Genomic DNA, 12,051 nt, shown 5'->3' with positions numbered 1-12,051 from the left:
CGTTGTGGTTTTTTTTTTGCAGATTGGGTTGGAATCTGGTTTACATCAACCAATGTCATTATCTGGCCTGTTTGCTCTCCTTTAGTTAGTCATTCCTTTCACCTGTCGTTTTTCCCTCCCTGCCTCAATTATAATTTATTCCTCTCACCTGTTTCCTCTTGGTTATATTCAGTTCAGCCTGAGCATTCAGTACCAGATAATTGCTTGTCTTTCTGTCAGTCTTTTTGTTCAGTTTTAGTTCATGGTTCATGTCCTGGATCCTAGCTGCCAGTGGAAAGAGGGTTTTAGTGTTTGTTTCGTCTCCTGATCGTCCACTGTTCCTCCCCTTACGGAGTCCTCTGGGTTTTTGGCTCATTATGGTGGGAGGTTCAGTTTTTATCCAGTAAGCCTGGCTCCAGGGTGGAGACCAGTTTAAAGTCCTGCTTCAATTTCCGGTTCCTACGTCGTGTCTCGGCTACCCTCTTCCACTGAGCCTGCCTGTCTGCACCTGATCCTGTCTGCTCCTGTGCGTGACCACCTGGTCATGCTTCTGGTCCCAGTCAGACTCTGAACCCTCCTGGGAGCCTGTGGATGCCTGCAAGTCTGGATCCTGCCAGCTGTTTCTGTTCCTGCCTGATCTGGATCCTGCCTGTTCCTGTCTGTTCTGGATCCCTGACCAGGATCGGCTTCCAGCATGACCTCTGGGACTGCAGCACTGGGGACATTCGTGGTCTGGACTGTTAAACCAGGTAAGTGACCAACACAGATAATCAGTTGATCGTGGTCACTTACCTGTGTTTCCTCCCTAGAGTGTCTGAGATTGGGCGGTGAGCCACAGCTCTGCTTTTGTTTTGTTTTATTTAATAAACGTTTGAACTTTCCTACTGACTGTCTCTCCTTGAATACTGGGTCCATCTGTCCTTGGTTCATGACAACCAAGCTGTTTGCAAAATGAATCTGTGCTTATTATTCTGTCAGGAAAATCATTAAATAATTTGTGATATAAGTACGTAAAATCGAAATGAGANATTCCACAATTTAATTGTCATATGTCAGAATTTCAATGCCCATGTCTTTTATTTATCCAGCTAGTTATTTAAGAATGATTTGATTATTTAATTTTGAACACTTTGGTGTTAAGAAAAACAAGCTTAAATAGGAAGCAACTGGACTTTCAATCAGTTTTTCTGAAGATGTTTCAAAACCTATGTTGGAGTCTGCTTGTTCTGTTGGCACGCACTAGAGTGAGAGCAATCTGTAGTTGGAGCAATAAAGTTTTAAGCAACACATAGGTCATCCTCCTAAGCAATTCAAATCTAACACTTACCTGTCATCCTGGGCTGTTGAAGTCTTTTGTTCTATATGGGTTATGTGTTCAGTAATTTGACTCATGATGAGCATTCTTGTGTAACCTTTTTGGAATGGGTTCCACTACAGCATTGTAGTTGCATGTAAGCTGAGACCATGATCCTCCGTTTCTGTTCAGTGATGGCTGTTCCCTTTATCAAAGATGGCTTCCTTTACCCTCTTTCAAAACATCTGTCCTCTCAGATTGCTCACCGACAAAATTGACAAGGATGTTGAAACGTCTTTATTAAAACTGAGAGAAAGTGTGGTTGCCCAAAACTTAAGGTTGCTTGTAGTTGCAATGACCCTGATGACTGAGAATTTACATGTTCAGAAGTTCAACTTACGAGAGGTCGGAGGTCAGGATGAGCCAGGATGTAACCGTTGTTATTAAGAAGAAAGGCATAGCCATGTGGTCCAAGCTAAAACAAAACACAACCCTGTTTTCAGCTTTATTTGCAAATATGCAGTCTAGTTTTGAAAACAGGTGTAGCCAAAAGTTGCTCTCACAATGTATCTGGGTGCTAGCTTCATCACCTCCATTAGTGGAACATCAGTGCCAACCACACCAAGCAGGATTCCATGTGACAGCTGAAAACAGTAACATTAAAGGTCAAACAGTTACACACAACTTATGTAAAAATATGTGACCATAAAGTGATTCAGTAATTTCGTTTTCTGCTCATTTCAGTGTATAAATGCTTTTTTTTTTTTTTTTTTTTATTCATTTATGATTATCTCCGGTATGAAAAGTACAGGAAATAATCAATGCAGATTGTTTGTTGTGAAGACTGCAAAAATCTATGCAGTCTTTTTTTTTATTTAGTGTTGTGTTTTTTTTCCAGATTGGGTTGGAATCTGGTTTACATCAACCAAGCTGTTTGCAAAATGAATCTGTGCTTATTATTCTGTCAGGAAAATCATTAAATAATTTGTGATATAAGTACGTAAAATCGAAATGAGACACTTTTCTTTGGAATACATAAAACCAGCCAGTTGTCAACTTTAGCTTGTAGAGAATATGATGAGATTTCCTTTGTGAGATGTACTGACCGTTTCCTTCTTTTTGCTGAAAACTGGCATAGCCACAGAAGTCATCAGCAGCAGACTCTGAGCTTTGGTATAGAAAAGCTTAAAGACAGCATAGCACAATTTGTTACAGATTATTAAAATACACATATAACAAAAGCCCACAAAAAACTAAGAAAACTGCTAGGATAATGCATCCAAAAATTTGTGTATACAAAAAGCACATAATGAGGATTTGCGACTGTGAAACAGTAAAATTCCTGCTTTTGTGAGTTTTAAACAATTTTTTGACTCACTTTTAACTCTTATATCAATTGTGTCGGAAAAAAATGCTGTATTAAATGCTGATATTGCAGTTCTGTTTTTGAAGTTTAGATGGTAATGGGCTACAGGCAAGACTATCACATAAAAGAAGTTTACTGTCATAAAAACTTGGAACCCAACCACCCACTCTTTATTTGCAGGCAGAGACTCAAACCACAAATCAAAATGATTTCTTTACATTTTCTTTTGCGTATAATGATGGAATTAAGTTAAGATTTCATTTTTTGCAAGGTCATGACATTTAATGCTCATGTTAAAGAATAATTAAGAGCCCAGTTATGAAGATTTAAGACATAATGCTTTACCCTACCCTCACGGTAGCATTTAAAGATTTGAATTACACTTCACACTCTTCCATAGGAGCTATTTTAGCTGTCATATGTGCTCTGATTCCTGGTATTAAAAAACGTTGCACAAATAACTCGTCCCTTTCCTTTTTCAGCTGATGGAGGAAAATAACCATATTGCAATGTTTTCTATACTTAAGATTTTTCTAGAACTGGGTGAAGAACCTTATGAAATATACCTGAAATAATATAAGGTAAATGGTTAATATTTATCACAAACAATTATTTATTTGTTTACCTCCTTTGTGTTGGGAAGCTGCCGGAGGGGAAAGATAGGTCCAGATGTTCATGAGAGAATAATTCGATTTATGAATTAAAAACAGGTGAGCATGAAGTCACAAACACAAGGATGGGGATAAAATGTGGAAAAAATTGTAGAGTGGGTAGCTCTGCTCACCACTGTGTCCATGTAGGCTTCTGTCCAGATAATGTCGTGGTCATGGTTGATGACCATTGGTCGACTGAGCACATGGAGATACTCATTGACATTCTCCTGAACATCAGCCAGTGTAGAGATGTGTGTGTAGTAGCCTGAAAAAGTCACAATATCAGATTTTATAAGACACAAAATGGTAAGAAATTTCATGCAATTATCTAAACATAGACACTGGACTGACCCTTGTTGTTGCAAGCTATCCACTTGGTGTTTTGAGCAAATGTCATCTCTCTGCCAATCAGGTAGGTGAACACTCGCACCTAAACAGAGAGCCATGTTAAAAATTGACTTATTTATCAATTACTGTATACTTTGTAATAGCCCACGACCAACAAACTTCCTAGCAGACATGATGCTGAATCTGATGCAATTGCAAACCTTTCTTTTTTTCTTCATTTTCTTCATTTATTTATTTGCTTTTAATCATTCTATGACCCCTTTAACCAAACCAGCCCAGAATTTGCATATCCAGCAGCTTTACTTCTAAGAAGTTTGAAAGCAGCCATCCCGACAGCTTAAGTTCTTTAAAAAAAAATAAAACCAGGAAAAAAAAACTATCTCAGTTACTACAGCATACATGAGCAATACAATTCAGGCTTCAACTGTGATATTTAAAGCAGGAATCTCGATTTTGAACATTCTTATTCCAACATTCTTAACATTCCTTAAGAACTAGATGTAAACCTTGATCCATAATCTGTATACTGAAAAATGTTTAAAAGTTTTAATGTCCCTTCCAATGGCTTACCCTGCGCTCTGGCCAGTTAAATTCTTCAAAGACAGACTCAAAGTCTTCCATGGCCCCATCTGTGATTAGCATAATTGCTTGATTACACATGCTGCCCTGGCCATTGATCCTTGCCTGCACACAAAAATATATTGATAAAGATATTGATCATCACATCTCTCTCCCAGCTTTATGTTTTTCTTTAATGAATTATGATATTGCCTATATATTACTGTTATATATACTGATAGACTTTAAACAATGAGGCAAAGACTAACTTGCCTCATTTAAGATCTTAAAGGACTCCTTCATCGCATTCTTTATTTTTGCTTCTCCTTTAACGTGTAACTCCTCCACCAACAGCTTAAAGTGCTGAAAGACAAACAAAGAACAATATTATTTCACTAGCAGCTACATGTACATCCGTGGTTTCAACCTCTTTTGACCTGTGCTTTTTTGAGCCAATTTGTCATACCTTGAGGACCCTTTCAGAGAAACCTGTTGATTTTAAAAATCCACAAGTGATTATAAAAGGAAAAAAAATATTTAACATTTAATTATCAGGCATTTTCTTATTTAGTCAATAAAATTAAAACATGCCATAAATATGTTGCCTAGAAAGTGAATAAGTTATCAAAAAAAAATCCAAAATCAAAAGATAAATGTACATTTAAAAAACAAAACAAAAGTCCTATATTCATTATATCAGTTTTACTTTGTTTTCATCATTCAAATTAGCTTTATTTAGCTGAGCTTGTTTTTCTTTGATTAGCTCTGATAGATCTGGGGGAAATTTGGAAACAGCTCTTAATAGGCTGTTTTCCACATCTAGTCTTTTCCTCGGCTTGGTTATGATGTCGGTCAAAGCTAAGTAGGTAACCTCACACATGTAAGCAGAACCAAAAGGCAAAAGTTCAAACAGTGCATTCTTCTCCAGTTAAAGGTATTCTCTCTTTTCACATCACAGAAAAACTTTGTCAATGTCTTTTCAGCAAATCTCATTTTCAGCCACGATCGGACGACAAATCCATCAGATGCTCTTGCAGCCTTGTGGGAAGGTTGTTGCTACTCTCACACACAGTGAATGGGTCTCTCACCCAATCCAGTCTCTCTGACATATTCTTCATTGTACTTAAAATACTGACTGAAATCATTGCAGAGGCCAGACATTTGTGCTTGCACAAATTTGTCTACTGGAGCCCGGAAAACATCAGTGGTAGCAAGAACTCACATCGCCCTCATCGCATTTTCTCTACCATAGTTTGAGCTTTTTTAAGAATCCTTTAATTTTGTCATACATTTTAAGGATGTGTGACTCCCTTCCCTGAAGTGATGGGTTGAGCTCATTCAGTTTGACAATTTTATGTCAAGTTGAGTCGAGGATTTGAGGACCCAAATGCAGAGAGGAGTAGGCACGGATGAGTTTAGATGAGGGAAAAAGAGGCAAAAATCCAAAATACAAAAATACTGAAAACCAAACAAAACCAATAAATGTCATGAAAAATACTCAAGGGAAGCAAGAGACTAGGAAGCAACAAAACAACATCTACAACATACAAGAAACCAGCCCTGAATGAAGGCTCTGGTGCTCTTTTAAGCCCAGCACTATGATTATGAAGATTTCTTTCACCTGTGTAGGCTACCCAAGTTCTCCACAAATATCCTCTATAATAGAGATGCACAACTCACACTAACCCACACAGGATCCCTGACAATATATATTTACACGTGAGATCTGCGAGGCGTGCCACCCACTTTGCATCCTCAAACACCACAGCGAGAATGTAGTTATTCCTTCAAAAACCCAAACACTTCACTGCGTCATTCATAAAGTTTCAGTTGAGTCTTTCAGATGCTTTTTTGTTCATCATAATTTCAGTTACGGTATAACAGTTGCTGCTGGGAGAAGCAGGTCTTCAACAATAGAGTGAGGCTTTTATGATTCATCCACAAGCAGGGATACGGCGTAAGAATCCTCCTTTGCTTGAGACAGTCTAGGCCTTCATCACTATTGAATGCTTTGATGTAAATTCTTACAGCTTTATTGCCAGGATTTCTCTGCAAAAAGAGGAACTGTAACTGCAGGGAGTCTGCAGAAGCACAAGTGAATCTATAAAAAATATAGGTCTTCACTGTACCCCCGAGGTTAAGGTATGGTCTCTTTTTTTTCCCCCTTTCTTGGACTCAACTGAAACCTCTCCTGAATCCCGAGGAAAAGGACGTTTAAGTCATTTATCCATGAATACAGCTGCTTGACCATATAAAAATATGATAACAAATAAGATTGCTTTGACCTTTTTTGTCACTGATGTATTCTCATTCCGTATTAGAACAGGATGGTTTCATTAACATACATAACTCAATGTAAAACCCTATAGCCGTAGCGGCAATTAGGGGATGCCCAAAAAAAAAAAAAGGTGCTTTCAACCTCACTTACTAAGACTTAGAAGCTGTTCTATTCAATGCTGTAAATTTTACTGCTCAAAAATTTGTCAGAAATACAGAAAAGGTCTATTTTTTATGGGGTAAAAAAAAATAGTTAGCTTCTGTAAACTAGGCATGGGAAAAGTTAAATACATCTGGTAAATTTAAAACCGGAGGCAGAATTTTCTCAATGCATGAGCATATCCTTCAAGCATTGAGTGTGGATTGGCACACAGTACATTTAACAAAGAATGACACACAATTTAAAAAATATTTAAACACAATTCTTCTAGCAATAATGCATTGGTAATTGTCAAAGTTAGGGTCAATAATAGAAAATAACTCAAAATGAATAAAAACCCATACAAATTCCTTGTTATAACAGAAAAACCTAATGTGAGCCAACATTTCTGCCTGTGAAATGCCAGATGAGATGCATGTGCTGCTCTTTAAGCCTTCATGAAGATAATGATCTTACCTCTCTGTTGTCCAAGTCAGCCTGCACCAGTGTTCCTCTAAAGCATGGCTCCACATAGCGTACGTAGTCAGTGTACTACAGACAGACAAAAGAAAAATGAATAATCATGAAGCATCACAGGAGTGTCACGCTGTTTCCTATGTTGTTATTTATGCAAATATATTGAAAAGCCAATGCTGAGTGATTGTTAGGAAAAGTAAGCCCTGTTAAATATTTAAAAATGTGCATTGGTAGTCAAATCTAATCAAACATTTGCATGAGTGCAAAATATCTATTCCAAATAAAAAATGTGTGTGTTTGCAAAGAAGAAGACGACTCACAGCAATGACATTGACAAAATCATTCTCTCCCAGCGTATCCAGGATGGTGTTGATAGTGTGCTTTGCTATGGTCATCTTTAACCCCTTCATGCTGCCACTGATGTCAACCATTATGATAATATCCTTGGGAGATGTGGCTGCCTGAATATACCTATAAGATAGCAGAGTAAAGGCAATATTTTTTTATGGAAGTCAGGCATACAGTTTAATTTGCTGAAGTCAAAAAAATGTTTTTCAGATTTTATTTATATATGATTATATTTAGATTTTTGTCTCAGTTAAAACCCCATTTGCAGTATTGATTTGTAGCTAAATGTTTAGGCACATACAGCTCTCTGGTAATGTTTAGAATGAGCAGTTATATACTCTATGGTGCCATATGGGTGGCAGTGACCTGGCTGAGGAACAGCTTAACGTCTTTTAGAGAGGATCAGAGTTTCAATGTTGCTACTCAGGCGACCCACATTCATGGGGACAATGGTCTCTGACTGAATCTCTACCGTGCAGCGAGTCCCCCTGCTTTTTTGACACCATTAGTTTATTGTTTTGTATGTTATTGTTAAATATTTAGAGGGTAAACAAAACTAAAATATTCAACACCATGCTCTTGTACCGAAGTTGGAAAACAGGGCTTGGTTTATGCTTAAAAGAAACAAAGCCTCAAACCCCTTTATCTTATTCTTTGATAGTTGAATTACTAATAATAAATGAAAACAAGCAAAAACCTCTTAGATAATAAAGGTCTGTTAATTAACAGAATCGAAAAAAAATACCACGTTTTGACCTTCATATCTACTTCAAAAAGAAAAGAAAACATGGTAATTAGAATTTGTTTTTAATGCACTCTTCTAAAAGAAAAAAAATATATATAAGAAATTAAATATTGGCTTAAGTGTGCTATGAAAACTTGATGAAACTCACCAGTTCCTGTTCCTGCAGTCAAAGGCAACTACACCATTGGTGTCTGGAGTCCATTTAATACCTTACAGACAGCACAGAGGGTTCTCAGTATAGAAGTAGTGTTCAGTAAAAAAAGTATATTAACAGTATTATGAATAATACAATACAATGATTACAAATTAAAGCTCACAAGACCAGACTTGTAAACCAGTTAATTCATAAAAAACAATAAAAGGTTAAAATTCTCCTTAGGTTAGGATGGTAGTGTTGAATGTTTAAGATACTTACGTCATTCTTAGAAATTTTATGTATTTTTTGTTGTCTGTTTTGGAACTAACTTATGATTGTTAAAATCAATCGAAGTTATTGTGTGAGTATTTGCATGCATTGTTAAATGTCTCTGTATTTTCTTGCAAAGGACTTGTTACCCAGTGGTGTCAAAAGTACACACATTTGTTACTTAAGTAGAAGTATAGATACTGCAGTTTAAAAACACTCTGGTAAAAGTTGAAGTATCAACTTCACCTCTTTACTCAAGTAAAAGTGAAAAAGCATGAGCTCCAAAAACGACTTAAAGTATAAAAGTAAAAATTAACCTTTAAAAAAAAACAGCCAAATGTCACTATATGAACTGAAAGCTCAATTTTTCGACTATTTCGAAAAATTCTTTGAGATAGGACCAAGGATGAGGGAGGTCTTGTTGGTCTCCGGCTCCGTCTCCCGATACGCTTTTTCTGAATCCAACATTGTAGCATGGCATAGACAATTCGTGTTTACAGTTTGAAGAACACCTGCTTGCTTCTGATGATGTCCTTTTGCTTACCGATGAGTGTTTGCGTTATATGACTCATCTAATCACACTAGTTTTCACTAGATGTGGATGGCGCCAATGATCTGCATTGGATGGTGCACATGACGTGAAATAAATATTTATACACATTAAACCAGAGGTAACCAATTAAAAATCAGAGGGGTCCGAATGAAGAAAAGCATCAACCAGTAAAGGTCCGGAGACATTTTTAATGATCTCTTACTTTAAACAGAATTTTACATATACAAACAAATAAAATAAAATGAGATAATTATGCATTCATGGTATACAGTGAATTTTGAAAAAAAAAAAAAAAAAATTGAAATTGCCAAAAATGGCATCGCGTGCTTTCTCAGAGGAGTTAACAATTGTATGACTGTATTCCTGTGACCTAAAGAGTTGATGCATAGAAGTTATTTTAAATTATTCCTCAGGCCAATTTACAGCGCTTGACAGTATCAATGCCACATACTTCTACACATTAACTAAGTAAGTAATATTTATTTTGTCAAAAGCTTTTTTGAGATCAGTAATACACCAACTGCAGATTTCTTATTATCTAAGGCACTGGTGACTTCTTCCATCAAGTCAATGAATTGATTTTATCTAAATGAATTTGTGATCTAAATCCACACTGACTCAGAAAGCAGTTTATGTTTATTAATGAATGTATCTAATCTATCCACAAAATAATTTCTCAAAAATTTTGGAAAACTGTGCAAGTAGAGAAACAGGCCTATAATTTGTGAAATGGTATAAAGGGAAATAACTTTGGAAATTTTCATCTTTTCTGGAAATGTACCTGACTGAAATCACAGATTGCAGGTGTAAGTCAGAGGCTGAATATTTTCCTCAATTACCTCCTTAATTATTTTCATATCAATGGCATCACAGTCAGTTGACCTCTTGTTTTTACATTTAATGACAATACCTATAATTTAGCTTTCTCCTTAAATAAGAATTCCTGCTGATTGTTTCATTCAGAGCTCCAGTTGTTGTAGGATCTGGATTTTTTTCTGCCAGTTTGGGTCCCAAACTCACAAAATATCCATGTTCTTATTGTTTCTGGCCATCATCTTTATCTTTTTTATCATGAAGCAATGTATTTCAGATATCATAAATACATATTTGTCAAGCAAATAAATGTCAAAAAGGCCACTTAAAATGCGTAAACATTTCTAGGTATATACAACTTAGTTCTTACTTGTATAATTTTGCTTTTTACTTTCTAAAAGTCAGTTTCTGCAGCAAAAATGTAATTAAAAAATCTGTTTTTACAGTTCTGACTATAGGAATGTGATTTTGACTAGGAAATGGAACAACAGCACTTTAATAAATGTCAAAATGCCCTGCCACAATAGACTTCATATAAACTTACGCATTAACTCGAGCCGCAAACTTCTCCTTTTCCATCATCCTCTCTTTTGCTGCTGTAGCGCTGTTTCTCTGTCTTTCAAACACACTCTCCAGCTGTTTTATCTCACTGGGTGAAATAGGCACTTTCTGTTGCCTGTCGTCATAGTGACTCATCGAATCGGTGCTCCACTGATAATGGCTTTTCATACTTGTTACGCACATGCTCAACTCTGAGTGGATCTACTCAGAATTGAATAAACTCACTCACAGCAGCTTTCGTGAAGCCTGAACTCTGAGTTTTCAACCCTAGACTAGATTAGTTCAGAGTTGAGAATTTGAGTATGATTTAGTTAAACCTTCTTTATGAAATGAGCCCAGAACACAGACCCACATCAAGGGGAAAAAAAACGAGGCAGCCACCTTTTCTGTCCTCCGATATCACAGGTCATTTGATGCAGACCTCAACCCAGTTAATTCTCATATTGGATTTTTGTTTGTTTTATATGTGTAGGGATGGGGTTGATGTTAAATAGGGTCTATTTACACTTAATTTAATACCTTTGAAAATGATAAATGGTCTACCCCTATCCTATGCATGGGATTTTCTTATGATGATCACACACCTTTGTGAGGACTTAACTGTGGTAATTTTGTCCTTGATGTTCAGGATTAAAATTATAATAAAGAAATAATTTAACATTTACTTTTGGCACTCAAAATTTGTGAAACACCTTATATTTGCATTGCGTATAGTATATGAACGGTTCCATGTTTCTTAAACTTGTGATCTTTTATTTTCCTTTACTTTGATTAACTCAGTACAAGACACTAAATAGCTGTTGGAGGTCTTAACTCTATTAAACCTCATTCTAAATACGTTGTACTTTTAGTAATAGGTGTTGGTTAATTTTGAAGCAAGTGTTGTTTTATATTTTTATATAAATACATTTGACACTGAAATTAACATTTAGATAATAATCTTAAAAAATATATTTCTCTCCCTGTATACATAGACGTAAAGAAAGAAGTAGTATTTTAAAACTCACAATAAACAATGAAAGAAGGATAAACTTACCAGGGTATATTCTAAAAAAGCCAAATGAACTGCCAAAGTACTGCCAAGTAAGTGTGGGATCTCTCTGAAAGTTGCTGATAAAGACATCGTTTATAGCTTCAGAGTTGTAGATGGCATTAAGAAGCTTGGGATCTGTTTGGGTAGAGAAGAGATTGTGAATACATTTTGGAACACCTCAACAAGCAGTTGTCTAATATGAACTTCCACTAACCTTTGTTATAAACATTTGTGGGAACCTGGATGGTGCTCAGCTGAGTGTTGACAGGCATTTTGTTAAAATGTTCATTTTCTTCAAGTGGAAATTCTCCACCTAGTTCAACAGAGTTCCCATCTTCATCTAGTGTGTTAATAAACATGGAGTTGTAGTAATCAAACTGAAAGAGAGGGAGAGAGCAGAGAGGAATCAAACTTTCCTTCAAATAGCACTGTGGATGTATGCTTTGTTAATCTATCTGTCCGTCCGTCCGTCCGTCCGTCCGTCCGTCCGTCCGTCCGTCC

At 36.3% G+C, this 12,051-nt stretch overlaps 1 protein-coding gene across 1 annotated transcript in view; it reads right to left on the bottom strand.

The window, feature by feature from the left end:
• LOC107093595 (voltage-dependent calcium channel subunit alpha-2/delta-4-like) overlaps positions 1-12,051 on the bottom strand; it is a 58,551-nt gene that overhangs the window by 38,224 nt on the left and 8,276 nt on the right. Inside the window, 13 exon segments of the mRNA XM_015388758.1 lie at positions 1,674-1,748; positions 1,837-1,917; positions 2,380-2,457; positions 3,265-3,282; positions 3,424-3,557; positions 3,644-3,722; positions 4,211-4,324; positions 4,472-4,561; positions 7,092-7,166; positions 7,412-7,562; positions 8,333-8,393; positions 11,554-11,685; positions 11,765-11,927. Of these exon segments, the coding sequence (XP_015244244.1) occupies positions 1,674-1,748; positions 1,837-1,917; positions 2,380-2,457; positions 3,265-3,282; positions 3,424-3,557; positions 3,644-3,722; positions 4,211-4,324; positions 4,472-4,561; positions 7,092-7,166; positions 7,412-7,562; positions 8,333-8,393; positions 11,554-11,685; positions 11,765-11,927 (1,251 nt within the window).

This window comes from Cyprinodon variegatus, unplaced genomic scaffold (assembly GCF_000732505.1).
Source record: "Cyprinodon variegatus isolate N-32 unplaced genomic scaffold, C_variegatus-1.0 Scaffold434, whole genome shotgun sequence".
Classification (NCBI taxonomy): domain Eukaryota; kingdom Metazoa; phylum Chordata; class Actinopteri; order Cyprinodontiformes; family Cyprinodontidae; genus Cyprinodon; species Cyprinodon variegatus.
Note: the sequence above shows the minus strand (reverse complement) of the source record. Positions and strands in the feature narration are given on the sequence as shown.